Below are 16,179 nucleotides of genomic sequence, written 5' to 3'. Positions count from 1 at the left end.
TTCTGACTTTAGAGACAGACGAGGTGTTTGTTTCTGACTTTAGAGACAGACGAGGTGTTTGTTTCTGACTTTAGAGACGGACGAGGTGTTTGTTTCTGACTTTAGAGACGGACGAGGTGTTTGTTTCTGACTTTAGAGACTTAGAGACGGACGAGGCGCTGACAGGCGTAACCACAGTCCTCACAGCCCTGGCCTGTAAAAGCTCAGATCTCTGACTGTGAGTGGAGCCGTGACACCAGCTGCAGCCGTCAGCGCTTCGCTCCACTTTACGAGGCGTGTTTTAGAGCCGTGTTTTACAGCAGATAACCGTGACAACTGTTTAACATGTCATTTTAGATATTCATGTCGGGTCTTACTGTATTTGATCTGAGGCCAGCTGCACACGCACCACAGCACCATGGATACAGTCGTGTACAGTATTTACTAAAACAATTAGCCATGAACAAAGAAAATCTAACTTTAATCCACACCAGGGGTTCCCACACTCACACACACAAATCTGGTTTCAGGAGGTTTGTTTGGAAGCACAGGAACTAAAGAAGAAAGTAACAGACAATCAGAATCTTCCAACAAAACAAGTCAAGAAACATGAACCTGTGGTGGAGAACCCGGTCAAACCATCAGTTTACAAACGCATGAGAATCGCCTTGAATCCCCGACAGAACCAAAACTGGCTCTGGAACATCCCTCTAAAACCACACGAGGCTGATCCCGCTGTGTGTCCTGACAGGGCAGTGATGGAGTCAGGGGCGGCAGGTGCAGCAGGTGCGGCAGGTGCGGCAGGTGCAGCAGCCGTGATGATCGATGAGCTGATGGAGCTGACGGCTCAGAGTCTGACGGAGCTGGAGATAAACGACAGGTTCAACGTCATCAAAGAAATCGGCCGCGGGAAATACGGCCACGTCCTGATGGTCACGCATCGCTGTAAAGGTAACACTGCCCCCTACAAACCACAGTCTACACACTCTACAAACTAACCCTAACCTCTACAAACCAACCTCTATACACTGCACACTCCACTGACCCGGGGCTGAGGGGAGTCTCTCCACTGACCCGAGGCTGAGGGGAGTCTCTCCACTGACCCGGGGCTGAGGGGAGTCTCTCCACTGACCCGAGGCTGAGGGGAGTCTCTCCACTGACCCGGGGCTGAGGGGAGTCTCTCCACTGACCCGGGGCTGAGGGGAGTCTCTCCACTGACCCGAGGCTGAGGGGAGTCTCTTTACAGACCCGGGGCTGAGGGGAGACTCTCCACTGACCCGGGGCTGAGGGGAGTCTCTCCACTGACCCGAGGCTGAGGGGAGTCTCTTTACAGACCCGGGGCTGAGGGGAGACTCTCCACTGACCCGGGGCTGAGGGGAGTCTCTCCACTGACCCGGGGCTGAGGGGAGACTCTCCTTAGACCCGGGGCTGAGGGGAGTCTCTCCACAGACCTGGGGCTGAGGGGAGTTTCTCCTTAGACCCGGGGCTGAGGGGAGTCTCTCCACTGACCCGGGGCTGAGGGGAGTCTCTCCACAGCCCCGGGGCTGAGGGGAGACTCTCCACTGACCCGGGGCTGAGGGGAGTCTCTCCACTGACCCGGGGCTGAGGGGAGTCTCTCCTCTAACCCGGGGCTGAGGGGAGTCTCTCCACTGACCCGGGGCTGAGGGGAGTCTCTCCTTAGACCCGGGGCTGAGGGGAGTCTCTCCACTGACCCGGGGCTGAGGAGAGTCTCTCTACAGACCCGGGGCTGAGGAGAGTCTCTCTACAGACCCGGGGCTGAGGAGAGTCTCTCTACAGACCCGGGGCTGAGGAGAGTCTCTCCACTGACCCGGGGCTGAGGGGAGTCTCTCCACAGACCCGGGGCTGAGGGGAGTCTCTCCACTGACCCGGGGCTGAGGGGAGTCTCTCCAGTCACTTCCTGCGTGATATTGGGCTATAACGGGAGGACGGCGGGACAGAGGAGTAAAATACTTTACATAAATGACCAACGTATCTGTTCACCTGATTGTCTTGGTGAGGGATGAACTCCTGAATGTGCGCATGTGCTGAGCGAGTGTGTCTCATTAAAGCTTTAGTATTATTATTTAGTATTATTTAATATCAATGGGAGCCAAGAAACCTATGGAAGTAATTCTGCCAATCCTCTTTTCTGTTTGATGCTAAGCTTCTGAAAACACGTGTAGAATCCACCACATGACGGGAACGGCATCTGATTAATGTGAATACTTGTTTATCACAGTGTCCGTATGGGAGTCTGTGCCGAGAGCAGACACTGGAGCTCCGTCTATAGAGATGTTTGGTCCACTTTCAAAAGCTCATGATGTGAATATTCTCGAGTCGTTACCGGATTAAAACCTGGGTAAAACTCGCGGAGAGAAACTGGAGCCTCTCAGAGAGAGTTCATACAGAGACGAGGACGACTGGGCAGCGCAAAACCCGGACTGGGCAGCGCAAAACCCGGACTGTAGTCTGTTAAACCAGGACTGGACTCTGTTAAACCAGGACTGGACTCCCTTAAACCAGGACTGGACTCCAGAGACTGCAGAGTCTGGAGCTCGAGTGTTTGGACCGAGTAGAGTCTGGAGCTCGAGTGTTTGGACTGTGCAGACTCTGGAGCTCGAGTGTTTGGACCGAGCAGACTCTGGAGCTCGAGTGTTTGGACTGTGCAGAGTTTGGAGCTCGAGTGTTTGGACTGTGCAGACTCTGGAGCTCGAGTGTTTGGACTGTGCAGACTCTGGAGCTCGAGTGTTTGGACCGTGTAGACTCTGGAGCTCGAGTGTTTGGACCGTGCAGACTCTGGAGCTCGAGTGTTTGGACCGTGTAGACTCTGGAGCTCGAGTGTTTGGACCGTGCAGAGTCTGGAGCTCGAGTGTTTGGACCGTGCAGACTCTGGAGCTCGAGTGTTTGGACCGTGCAGAGTCTGGAGCTCGAGTGTTTGGACCGTGTAGACTCTGGAGCTCGAGTGTTTGGACTGTGTAGACTCTGGAGCTCGAGTGTTTGGACTGTGTAGAGTCTGGAGCTCGAGTGTTTGGACTGTGTAGACTCTGGAGCTCGAGTGTTTGGACCGTGCAGAGTCTGGAGCTCGAGTGTTCGGACTGTGCAGAGTCTGGAGCTCGAGTGTTCGGACTGTGTAGAGTCTGGAGCTCGAGTGTTCGGACTGTGCAGAGTCTGGAGCTCGAGTGTTCGGACTGTGCAGAGTCTGGAGCTCGAGTGTTCGGACTGTGTAGAGTCTGGAGCTCGAGTGTTTGGACTGTGCAGACTCTGGAGCTCGAGTGTTTGGACTGTGCAGAGTCTGGAGCTCGAGTGTTTGGACTGTGCAGAGTCTGGAGCTCGAGTGTTTGGACCGAGCAGACTCTGGAGCTCGAGTGTTTGGACTGTGCAGACTCTGGAGCTCGAGTGTTTGGACTGTGCAGACTCTGGAGCTCGAGTGTTTGGACTGTGCAGACTCTGGAGCTCGAGTGTTTGGACTGTGTAGACTCTGGAGCTCGAGTGTTTGGACTGTGTAGAGTCTGGAGCTCGAGTGTTCGGACTGTGCAGAGTCTGGAGCTCGAGTGTTCGGACCGTGTAGAGTCTGGAGCTCGAGTGTTTGGACTGTGTAGAGTCTGGAGCTCGAGTGTTTGGACCGAGCAGAGTCTGGAGCTCGAGTGTTTGGACCGAGCAGAGTCTGGAGCTCGAGTGTTTGGACCGAGCAGAGTCTGGAGCTCGAGTGTTTGGACTGTGCAGAGTCTGGAGCTCGAGTGTTTGGACCGAGCAGAGTCTGGAGCTCGAGTGTTCGGACTGTGCAGACTCTGGAGCTCGAGTGTTTGGACCGTGTAGACTCTGGAGCTCGAGTGTTTGGACCGTGCAGAGTCTGGAGCTCGAGTGTTCGGACTGTGTAGACTCTGGAGCTCGAGTGTTTGGACTGTGCAGACTCTGGAGCTCGAGTGTTTGGACTGTGTAGACTCTGGAGCTCGAGTGTTTGGACTGTGTAGACTCTGGAGCTCGAGTGTTTGGACCGTGTAGACTCTGGAGCTCGAGTGTTTGGACTGTGTAGACTCTGGAGCTCGAGTGTTTGGACTGTGTAGACTCTGGAGCTCGAGTGTTTGGACTGTGTAGACTCTGGAGCTCGAGTGTTCGGACCGTGTAGACTCTGGAGCTCGAGTGTTCGGACTGTGCAGAGTCTGGAGCTCGAGTGTTTGGACTGTGTAGAGTCTGGAGCTCGAGTGTTTGGACTGTGCAGAGTCTGGAGCTCGAGTGTTTGGACTGTGTAGACTCTGGAGCTCGAGTGTTTGGACTGTGCAGACTCTGGAGCTCGAGTGTTTGGACTGTGTAGACTCTGGAGCTCGAGTGTTTGGACTGTGCAGACTCTGGAGCTCGAGTGTTTGGACCGTGTAGACTCTGGAGCTCGAGTGTTCGGACTGTGCAGACTCTGGAGCTCGAGTGTTTGGACTGTGCAGACTCTGGAGCTCGAGTGTTTGGACTGTGTAGACTCTGGAGCTCGAGTGTTTGGACTGTGTAGAGTCTGGAGCTCGAGTGTTTGGACTGTGTAGAGTCTGGAGCTCGAGTGTTTGGACTGTGTAGAGTCTGGAGCTCGAGTGTTCGGACTGTGCAGACTCTGGAGCTCGAGTGTTTGGACTGTGCAGACTCTGGAGCTCGAGTGTTTGGACTGTGTAGAGTCTGGAGCTCGAGTGTTCGGACTGTGCAGAGTCTGGAGCTCGAGTGTTTGGACTGTGTAGAGTCTGGAGCTCGAGTGTTTGGACTGTGCAGAGTCTGGAGCTCGAGTGTTTGGACTGTGTAGACTCTGGAGCTCGAGTGTTTGGACTGTGTAGAGTCTGGAGCTCGAGTGTTTGGACTGTGTAGACTCTGGAGCTCGAGTGTTTGGACTGTGTAGACTCTGGAGCTCGAGTGTTTGGACTGTGCAGACTCTGGAGCTCGAGTGTTCGGACTGTGCAGACTCTGGAGCTCGAGTGTTCGGACTGTGCAGAGTCTGGAGCTCGAGTGTTCGGACCGTGCAGAGTCTGGAGCTCGAGTGTTCGGACTGTGTAGAGTCTGGAGCTCGAGTGTTCGGACTGTGCAGACTCTGGAGCTCGAGTGTTTGGACCGAGCAGACTCTGGAGCTCGAGTGTTCGGACCTTGCAGAGTCTGGAGCTCGAGTGTTCGGACTGTGCAGAGTCTGGAGCTCGAGTGTTCGGACCGTGCAGAGTCTGGAGCTCGAGTGTTCGGACTGTGTAGAGTCTGGAGCTCGAGTGTTTGGACTGTGCAGACTCTGGAGCTCGAGTGTTTGGACCGAGCAGACTCTGGAGCTCGAGTGTTCGGACCTTGCAGAGTCTGGAGCTCGAGTGTTTGGACCTTGCAGAGTCTGGAGCTCGAGTGTTTGGACCGTGCAGACTCTGGAGCTCGAGTGTTTGGACCGCTTAGACCGCAGGGCAGGCCGACCACAGACCGCAGCCCCCAAAGCGCTGAATGCAGAGAATGGAATGGCCTTTAAAAAGCCGCTCACATGTCCATCCATCACTGCGGCCTTGCTCAATGACACACAGGAAACCTCAGGGGAATCTAACCCTGGCTCTTGCCCCAGTGTGGTGTGAATATCTCCACGCGCTCGGAGCCGTGTTACCGCGAGTGTGAGGGAACAGCAGGTGCTTGTTCTGCGCTGACGGACGGCTATGTCAAACACATTATCTCCAAACTCCATCTGCGCTTCATCCGAGGCCGCGGCACAAACAGACTCCATTAAAGGGATTATGTTTTCAAATGTATGTCGAGCTTTAAACGCTGTCACGGTTATTTCATTTAAACTTTACTGTTTGTTGGAGCTGTGATCGAGAGGTTTTCATGGTGCGTTCAAAGACACATTATACACAAGTCAGTGCTTTTGGAGGTTGAGTTTTGAGTATTTTTTAAAGTTTGCAGTGAGTTTCTGATGGGGAGTGGGTTCCGGAGGCTCGGTCCCTCAGGGTTCAGCTGATTTTGCGGTTGGTTTTAGGAGGTTTCAGTCGGCAGAACGGAGGCGATGGGAGGAGGTCAGTGAGGTGGAAACTCGACGGAGACACTGAAGTCTTGAGAGGAGTCGAGGAGCGATTTGGGGCCAATGACATCAGACTTATTGCAGTTGAGTTGAAGGAAGTTCATCCAGGGTTTTCTTGAAGAGAGGTGGTTTGTGATGGTGGGCTCTGAGGTTGGCAGGTGAGACGTGCAGAACTAAGAGTCAGAGATGCCCACATGCTGCAGGTGGAGAAGGATGGAGGAGGAACAGGAGTGTGAGGCCAGCAGGAGGTCATTTGTTACTTTGATTCGTGCGCCGTATTGTTCCTTTAAAGATAATATTAAAGATAAGACTTAAAGATCTATGTAAAGCAGGCGAGACAGATTCACAGGGGATTTTATAGATGTGTTTGTTCAATCAATCAATCAGTCAATCAATGGTTTTGTAAAGCCCAATATCACAACAGGAGTTTCCTCACAGCTGCACTAAACATTAAGGCAATAAAACAGAACAGTAAATATGACAATGTAAAGAAAGTGTCCAGGCAAACATAAAGTCTAAGGTGGTCCCCGTCCTCAGACCCTCCAGCACGGTGAGGAAAACCTCAAAAACCCAAACCTCGGGGAGAACCACAGTAGGAGAGATCCACGGCAGAACAACGTCCAGTCCTTGTTGGAGCTGCAGTTATTCTTGTCCAATCCATGTAGGCGGGTTCCTCCATTTGATCTGAAACAGGAAGGGGGAAAAGAAAACACTGTGTGAATAGTAATAAACAGACTTCAGCTAAAGATAAATATTGTATCATGATGAGACAAAGTTTGCAGTGAGAACAAGAGGACCGTACGTCCCACAGCAGTGTTTCTCCTGAGGCTTTACTTCAGGATGTGGGTCAGAGCTTTAAAGGAACAGGCCAGTGTTTTTCCACACTGAGATATGTTCTTACCTGAGCTGTGACGAGTTCTTTAGGACCTGTCTGATCTTCAGTCACGTAAACACAGCGCCGACGGCGTTAGCATTTAGCCTCTCCCTCTCTCCTCTATAGCTCCAAAACAGGTCAAGATAGAAGCTACAGTAAAGTGAAGATTACTGCGCGGATTTCAAACTACTCCTGGTATTATTACGCCTTACAATATAGTCCCCCTTTTATCCGCTTAGAAAATCCACATTGTTTAATTGTGTGTAATTATACTTTGTAGTGGAACACTTCACGTAACCATATTTAAATAGGGAAAACGTGGAAGAGCTTGGTAGCTTCTATCTGGACCTGTTTTGGAGCTATAGAGGAGAGAGGGAGAGGCTAAATGCTAACGCCGTCTGCGCTGTGTTTACGTGACTGAAGATCAGACAGGTCCTTTTTTTGTTTGGTGTTCAACTCATTTTTGTAACTTTTTTGTTGCATTTTTGTCATTTTTTTGTCACTTTTTTGTCATTTTTTGTCATTTTTTTGTCACTTTTTTGTCACTTTTTTATCACATTTTTGTCACTTTTTTGTCACTTTTTTGTCATTTTTTCATCACTTTTTTGTCACTTTTTTGTCACTTTTTTGTCACATTTTTGTCATTTTTTTATCACATTTTTGTCACTTTTTTGTCATTTTTTTGTCACATTTTTGTCATTTTTTTGTCACATTTTTGTCATTTTTTTATCACATTTTTGTCATTTTTTTGTCACATTTTTGTCATTTTTTCATCACTTTTTTGTCACTTTTTTGTCACTTTTTTGTCACTTTTTTGTCATTTCAAAATTACACAATGTGGATTTTCTAAGCGGATAAAAGGGGGAACTATATTGTAAGGCGTAATAATACCAGGAGTAGTTTGGCATCCGCGCAGTAAAGTGAAGATTACTGCGCTGTGTTTACGTGACTGAAGATCAGACAGGTCCTAAAGAACTCGTCACAGCTCAGGTAAGAACATATCTCAGTGTGGAAAAACGCTGGCCTGTTCCTTTAACAAACTGACCTGATCACAAGCTCATTCGTAGAGGTACGTTTGAGCCTAGTCTTCAGTGTCTCTGGTGTGTTCAGTGTCTCTGGTGAGTTCAGTGTCTCTGGTGTGTTCAGTGTCTCTGTGGTGAGTTCAGTGTCTCTCTGGTGTGTTCAGTGTCTCTGTGGTGAGTTCAGTGTCTCTCTGGTGTGATCAGCGTCTCTGTGGTGAGTTCAGTGTCTCTCTGGTGTTCAGTGTCTCTCTGGTGTGTTCAGGGACCCCGATGGCGCTGAAGCTCCTCCCTAAAGCGTCGACGCAGCTGCAGACCTTCCTGAGAGAATACTGCACGGCTCTGACTCTCAGTCATCCATCCATCGTGGCTCTGTTCGGCATCGCCTTCCAGTCGCATCAGCACTACTGCTACGCCCAGGAGCTGACGGGGCGGGACTTACTGAGCACCATCACGCCCAAGGTCAGTGACATCATCTACAAGCCCCACCAACACCGGTGTGACCCAACACCCCGGAACCCAACACCCCCGGAACCCAACACCCCATAACCCAACACCCCCGGAACCCAACACCCCGGAACCCAACACCCCCGGAACCCAACACCCCATAACCCAACACCCCATAACCCAACACCCCATAACCCAACACCCCATAACCCAACACCCCCGGAACCCAACACCCCATAACCCAACACCCCATAACCCAACACCCCATAACCCAACACCCCTGGAACCCAACACCCCATAACCCAACACCCCTGGAACCCAACACCCCATAACCCAACACCCCATAACCCAACACCCCATAACCCAACACCCCTGGAACCCAACACCCCATAACCCAACACCCCGGAACCCAACACCCCCACAACCCAACACCCCCGGAACCCAACACCCCGGAACCCAACACCCCCACAACCCAACACCCCTGGAACCCAACACCCCGGAACCCAACACCCCCACAACCCAACACCCCGGAACCCAACACCCCCACAACCCAACACCCCCATAACCCAACACCCCCATAACCCAACACCCCATAACCCAACACCCCCGGAACCCAACACCCCATAACCCAACACCCCATAACCCAACACCCCCGGAACCCAACACCCCACAACCCAACACCCCATAACCCAACACCCCGGAACCCAACACCCCATAACCCAACACCCCCATAACCCAACACCCCCATAACCCAACACCCCCATAACCCAACACCCCATAACCCAACACCCCATAACCCAACACCCCATAACCCAACACCCCTGGAACCCAACACCCCCGGAACCCAACACCCCCGGAACCCAACACCCCATAACCCAACACCCCATAACCCAACACCCCTGGAACCCAACACCCCCGGAACCCAACACCCCCATAACCCAACACCCCCATAACCCAACACCCCATAACCCAACACCCCCATAACCCAACACCCCATAACCCAACACCCCCATAACCCAACACCCCATAACCCAACACCCCATAACCCAACACCCCATAACCCAACACCCCATAACCCAACACCCCCGGAACCCAACACCCCCGGAACCCAACACCCCCGGAACCCAACACCCCATAACCCAACACCCCCGGAACCCAACACCCCCGGAACCCAACACCCCCGGAACCCAACACCCCCGGAACCCAACACCCCATAACCCAACACCCCCGGAACCCAACACCCCCGGAACCCAACACCCCCGGAACCCAACACCCCCGGAACCCAACACCCCCATAACCCAACACCCCATAACCCAACACCCCCATAACCCAACACCCCCATAACCCAACACCCCATAACCCAACACCCCATAACCCAACACCCCCGGAACCCAACACCCCCGGAACCCAACACCCCCGGAACCCAACACCCCATAACCCAACACCCCATAACCCAACACCCCCATAACCCAACACCCCATAACCCAACACCCCGGAACCCAACACCCCCGGAACCCAACACCCCCGGAACCCAACACCCCATAACCCAACACCCCATAACCCAACACCCCCATAACCCAACACCCCATAACCCAACACCCCATAACCCAACACCCCATAACCCAACACCCCACAACCCAAAACCCCATAACCCAACACCCCATAACCCAACACCCCCATAACCCAACACCCCATAACCCAACACCCCCATAACCCAACACCCCATAACCCAACACCCCCATAACCCAACACCCCCGGAACCCAACACCCCCATAACCCAACACCCCCATAACCCAACACCCCCATAACCCAACACCCCATAACCCAACACCCCCGGAACCCAACACCCCCATAACCCAACACCCCATAACACAACACCCCATAACCCAACACCCCATAACCCAACACCCCCGGAACCCAACACCCCCATAACCCAACACCCCATAACCCAACACCCCATAACCCAACACCCCATAACCCAACACCCCCGGAACCCAACACCCCATAACCCAACACCCCATAACCCAACACCCCATAACCCAACACCCCATAACCCAACACCCCCGGAACCCAACACCCCCATAACCCAACACCCCCGGAACCCAACACCCCCGGAACCCAACACCCCCGGAACCCAACACCCCCGGAACCCAACACCCCATAACCCAACACCCCATAACCCAACACCCCATAACCCAACACCCCATAACCCAACACCCCATAACCCAACACCCCATAACCCAACACCCCCGGAACCCAACACCCCATAACCCAACACCCCGGAACCCAACACCCCCGGAACCCAACACCCCCGGAACCCAACACCCCCGGAACCCAACACCCCATAACCCAACACCCCGGAACCCAACACCCCATAACCCAACACCCCATAACCCAACACCCCATAACCCAAAACCCCTGGAACCCAACACCCCATAACCCAACACCCCCGGAACCCAACACCCCATAACCCAACACCCCATAACCCAACACCCCACAACCCAACACCCCATAACCCAACACCCCCGGAACCCAACACCCCATAACCCAACACCCCATAACCCAACACCCCATAACCCAACACCCCCGGAACCCAACACCCCCGGAACCCAACACCCCCGGAACCCAACACCCCCATAACCCAACACCCCATAACCCAACACCCCATAACCCAACACCCCTGGAACCCAACACCCCTGGAACCCAAAACCCCATAACCCAACACCCCTGGAACCCAAAACCCCATAACCCAACACCCCATAACCCAACACCCCTGGAACCCAACACCCCTGGAACCCAAAACCCCATAACCCAACACCCCTGGAACCCAACACCCCATAACCCAACACCCCATAACCCAACACCCCTGGAACCCAACACCCCTGGAACCCAAAACCCCATAACCCAACACCCCTGGAACCCAACACCCCATAACCCAACACCCCCGGAACCCAACACCCCCACAACCCAACACCCCCGGAACCCAACACCCCCACAACCCAACACCCCCGGAACCCAACACCCCCACAACCCAACACCCTCTCTAACCCTCTCTAACCCTCTCTAACCCTCTCTGCCCTCTCTCTGCCCTCTCTCTAACCCTCTCTCTAACCCTCTCTAACCCTCTCTAACCCTCTCTCTAACCCTCTCTCTAACCCTCTCTAACCCTCTCTAACCCTCTCTCTAACCCTCTCTCTAACCCTCTCTAACCCTCTCTCTAACCCTCTCTAACCCTCTCTAACCCTCTCTGCCCTCTCTCTAACCCTCTCTAACCCTCTCTCTAACCCTCTCTCTAACCCTCCCTAACCCTCTCTCTAACCCTCTCTCTAACCCTCTCTCTAACCCTCTCTCTAACCCTCTCTAACCCTCTCTAACCCTCTCTCTAACCCTCCCTAACCCTCTCTAACCCTCTCTGCCCTCTCTCTAACCCTCTCTAACCCTCTCTCTAACCCTCTCTCTAACCCTCTCTCTAACCCTCTCTAACCCTCTCTAACCCTCTCTAACCCTCTCTCTAACCCTCTCTCTAACCCTCTCTAACCCTCTCTAACCCTCTCTCTAACCCTCTCTCTAACCCTCTCTAACCCTCTCTAACCCTCTCTGCCCTCTCTCTAACCCTCTCTAACCCTCTCTCTAACCCTCTCTCTAACCCTCTCTCTAACCCTCTCTAACCCTCCCTAACCCTCTCTAACCCTCTCTAACCCTCTCTAACCCTCTCTCTAACCCTCCCTAACCCTCTCTAACCCTCTCTGCCCTCTCTCTAACCCTCTCTAACCCTCTCTAACCCTCTCTCTCCCCCCCAGGTGGGCCTCCCTGAGCCCGCGGTGAAGCGCTGTGCCCTCTCTAACCCTCTCTAACCCTCTCTAACCCTCTCTCTCCCCCCCAGGTGGGCCTCCCTGAGCCCGCGGTGAAGCGCTGTGCCCTCTCTAACCCTCTCTAACCATCTCTAACCCTCTCTGTTCCCTCTCTCTAACCCTCTCTAACCCTCTCTAACCCTCTCTGCCCTCTCTCTAACCCTCTCTCTCCCCCCCAGGTGGGCCTCCCTGAGCCCGCGGTGAAGCGCTGTGCCCTCTCTAACCCTCTCTAACCATCTCTAACCCTCTCTGTTCCCTCTCTCTAACCCTCTCTAACCCTCTCTAACCCTCTCTCTAACCCTCTCTCTAACCCTCTCTCTAACCCTCTCTAACCCTCCCTAACCCTCTCTCTAACCCTCTCTCTAACCCTCTCTAACCCTCTCTCTAACCCTCTCTAACCCTCTCTCTAACCCTCTCTCTAACCCTCTCTAACCCTCTCTCTAACCCTCTCTCCCCCTGCAGGTGGGCCTCCCTGAGCCCGTGGTGAAGCGCTGTGCCCTCTCTGCCCCTCTCTAACCCTCTCTCTAACCCTCTCTCTAACCCTCTCTAACCCTCTCTCTAACCCTCTCTAACCCCCTCTCTAACCCTCTCTCTAACCCTCTCTCTAACCCTCTCTAACCCTCTCTCTAACCCTCTCTAACCCTCTCTCTAACCCTCTCTCTAACCCTCTCTAACCCTCTCTCTGCCCCTCTCTAACCCTCTCTCTAACCCTCTCTCTAACCCTCTCTAACCCTCTCTCTAACCCTCTCTAACCCTCTCTAACCCTCTCTCTAACCCTCTCTCTAACCCTCTCTAACCCTCTCTCTAACCCTCTCTCTAACCCTCTCTAACCCTCTCTCTAACCCTCTCTAACCCTCTCTAACCCTCTCTCTAACCCTCTCTCTAACCCTCTCTAACCCTCTCTCTAACCCTCTCTCTAACCCTCTCTAACCCTCTCTAACCCTCTCTAACCCTCTCTCTAACCCTCTCTAACCCTCTCTCTAACCCTCTCTCTAACCCTCTCTCTAACCCTCTCTAACCCTCTCTCTAACCCTCCCTAACCCTCTCTAACCCTCTCTCTAACCCTCTCTCTAACCCTCTCTAACCCTCTCTCTAACCCTCTCTAACCCTCTCTAACCCTCTCTCTAACCCTCTCTCTAACCCTCTCTCTAACCCTCTCTAACCCTCCCTAACCCTCTCTAACCCTCTCTAACCCTCTCTCTAACCCTCTCTCTAACCCTCCCTAACCCTCTCTAACCCTCTCTGCCCTCTCTCTAACCCTCTCTAACCCTCTCTAACCCTCTCTAACCCTCTCTAACCCTCTCTCTAACCCTCTCTAACCCTCTCTAACCCTCTCTAACCCTCTCTCTAACCCTCTCTCTAACCCTCTCTAACCCTCTCTAACCCTCTCTAACCCTCTCTAACCCTCTCTGCCCTCTCTCTAACCCTCCCTAACCCTCTCTAACCCTCTCTGCCCTCTCTCTAACCCTCTCTAACCCTCCCTAACCCTCTCTAACCCTCTCTAACCCTCTCTCTAACCCTCTCTAACCCTCTCTAACCCTCTCTCTCCCCCCCAGGTGGGCCTCCCTGAGCCCGCGGTGAAGCGCTGTTCCCTCTCTAACCCTCTCTAACCCTCTCTGCCCTCTCTCTAACCCTCTCTCTCCCCCCCAGGTGGGCCTCCCTGAGCCCGCGGTGAAGCGCTGTGCCCTCTCTAACCCTCTCTAACCATCTCTAACCCTCTCTGTTCCCTCTCTCTAACCCTCTCTAACCCTCTCTAACCCTCTCTAACCCTCTCTCTAACCCTCTCTGTTCCCCAGGTGGGCCTCCCTGAGCCCGTGGTGAAGCGCTGTACCCTCTCTAACCCTCTCTAACCCTCTCTAACCCTCTCTCTAACCCTCTCTCTAACCCTCTCTCTAACCCTCTCTAACCCTCTCTAACCCTCTCTCTAACCCTCTCTAACCCTCCCTAACCCTCTCTCTAACCCTCTCTCTAACCCTCTCTAACCCTCTCTCTAACCCTCTCTCTAACCCTCTCTAACCCTCTCTCTAACCCTCTCTCCCCCTGCAGGTGGGCCTCCCTGAGCCCGTGGTGAAGCGCTGTGCCCTCTCTGCCCCTCTCTAACCCTCCCTAACCCTCTCTAACCCTCTCTCTAACCCTCTCTCTGCCCCTCTCTCTGCCCCCCCCCAGGTGGGCCTCCCTGAGCCCGCGGTGAAGCGCTGTGCCCTCTCTAACCCTCTCTAACCCTCTCTCTCCCCCCCCCCAGGTGGGCCTCCCTGAGCCCGCGGTGAAGCGCTGTGCCCTCTCTCTAACCCTCTCTAACCCTCTCTAACCCTCTCTAACCCTCTCTGTTCCCTCTCTAACCCTCTCTAGCCCTCTCTGCCCTCTCTCTAACCCTCTCTCCCCCCCCCAGGTGGGCCTCCCTGAGCCCGCGGTGAAGCGCTGTGCCCTGCAGCTGTCCTCTGCCCTGGAGTTCGTCCACGCCCGCGGGCTGGTGCACCGGGACGTGAAGCCGGAGAACGTGCTGCTGCTGGACGCCCGCTGCAGCCGGGTGAAGCTGGCGGACTTCGGGCTGGCCCAGAGACGCGGGGCGCTCGTCCGCTTCATCAGCGGCACCCTGCCCTACATGTCGCCCGAGCTGTGCGCCCGCGTGCTGAGGGACGGGCAGGTGAGCGCCCCGCCCCTGCCCGTGGAGCCCAGTCTGGACACCTGGGCGCTCGGCGTGCTCCTCTTCTGCGTCCTCACCGGCTGCTTCCCCTGGGAGAGCGCCACGGAGGAGGACAGCTTCTACGGGGAGTTTAGGGACTGGGTACAGGGGGCGGAGCGAGTGCAGGGGGAGGAGCGGGTGCAGGGGGCGGAGGAGGAGGAGGCGGAGGAGGAGGAGCGGGCACAGGGGGCGGAGCGAGTGCAGGGGGAGGAGCGAGTGCAGGGGGCGGAGGAGGAGGAGGAGGTGCCCACGCTGTGGCGCCGCTTCAGCCCTCAGGCCCTGCTCATGTTCCGGAGGCTGCTGGCGTTGGACCCGCGGCGCCGCAGCAGCGTCAGCGACGTCATGCACTTCCTGCAGCGGGATTGGCTCGTACAGACTCCGCCCTCTGAGGCCACGCCCCTCGAGGCAGCGGGGCTGAGAGACTGACCTCCCTCTCCCCAGACGCTGAACTGAGCCAGAGCTGGAACATTCAGTTACGCATCAACAAAACCGATATCAGCGACTCAACTGCACATTATATAAACGCATTAGAAATTAAATACACGAGTGAGACGTTTCACAGGGTTTTTCTTCATTTGGCGAAAGCGATCAGAGAATTATTGGATTACATCGGTCAGATTATATCGGATTATATTGATGTTCTCCTTTTCCTCTATAGAAAGCTCCATTTTCTCTACAATAGCAATGACTATAGTGGTTTTACAGCCCCTGTGGACTGAGAAGGTACGGCCAGTCTCTTTAAGGCTCCCTGATGGAACAAGCTGGGACAACATTGATGTTCTTGCGTTGGAGGTTCTGTCATGATTTGTCTTTTGTCTCGTCCTGTGTTTTATTTTGACGTGTGTTCTGTCCTTGTGATTCTGCTTTGCTTCCCTCGTTACCTGCCTGCCCCGCCCTGATGTGCTTCACCTGATGTGTTTCACCTGTGCCCGTTTCCTCTTGTGTTTAAACCCCCGTGTTTCCCTCGTCCTTTGTCGCGTCTTCGTCAGCTCCGGGTTTTTAGTTTTCTCTGGATTTGTTTTTTTTGCTTTTCATCGTTCTTTAAACATCGCCAGTTTTGTTGCCGTCCTGCATTTGGGGTTTTTCACTTTCTTCACTCCACCTCCAGCCATGACAGGTACAGTTTTCATCCTGTGGTTCCTGCATCTTCTCCAGCCGGGCCTTGAGTTCGGAACATGTCAGGCTCTGGACACATCCTGGTCAGATGGACCTCGAGGTAGAGGCAGAGTGAGGGGAAACCTTTCTATCGTCTGATGGTTGTATTTCCGTGAGTTCGATGATCTTGTTTTCAATTAGGATAAGGATTCCGGTCCAGCTTC

At 54.0% G+C, this 16,179-nt stretch overlaps 1 protein-coding gene across 1 annotated transcript; it reads left to right on the top strand.

Annotated features, from left to right (window-relative positions):
* Positions 1-797: 797 nt before the first annotated feature.
* Positions 798-15,286, top strand: LOC306982948 (serine/threonine-protein kinase SBK1-like; the record flags this gene model as incomplete). The annotated part of the gene is made up of 3 exons (XM_079583392.1): positions 798-930; positions 8,145-8,341; positions 14,567-15,286. 3 exons carry the CDS (start codon positions 798-800, stop codon positions 15,284-15,286), a joined length of 1,050 nt encoding a protein of 349 aa, XP_079439518.1.
* Positions 15,287-16,179: the final 893 nt, after the last annotated feature.

The sequence above is a fragment of the Gobius niger genome (genome assembly GCF_951799975.1).
Source record: "Gobius niger genome assembly, contig: SCAFFOLD_99, whole genome shotgun sequence".
NCBI lineage: Eukaryota > Metazoa > Chordata > Actinopteri > Gobiiformes > Gobiidae > Gobius > Gobius niger.
This window is presented reverse-complemented; position numbering and strand designations above follow the sequence as displayed.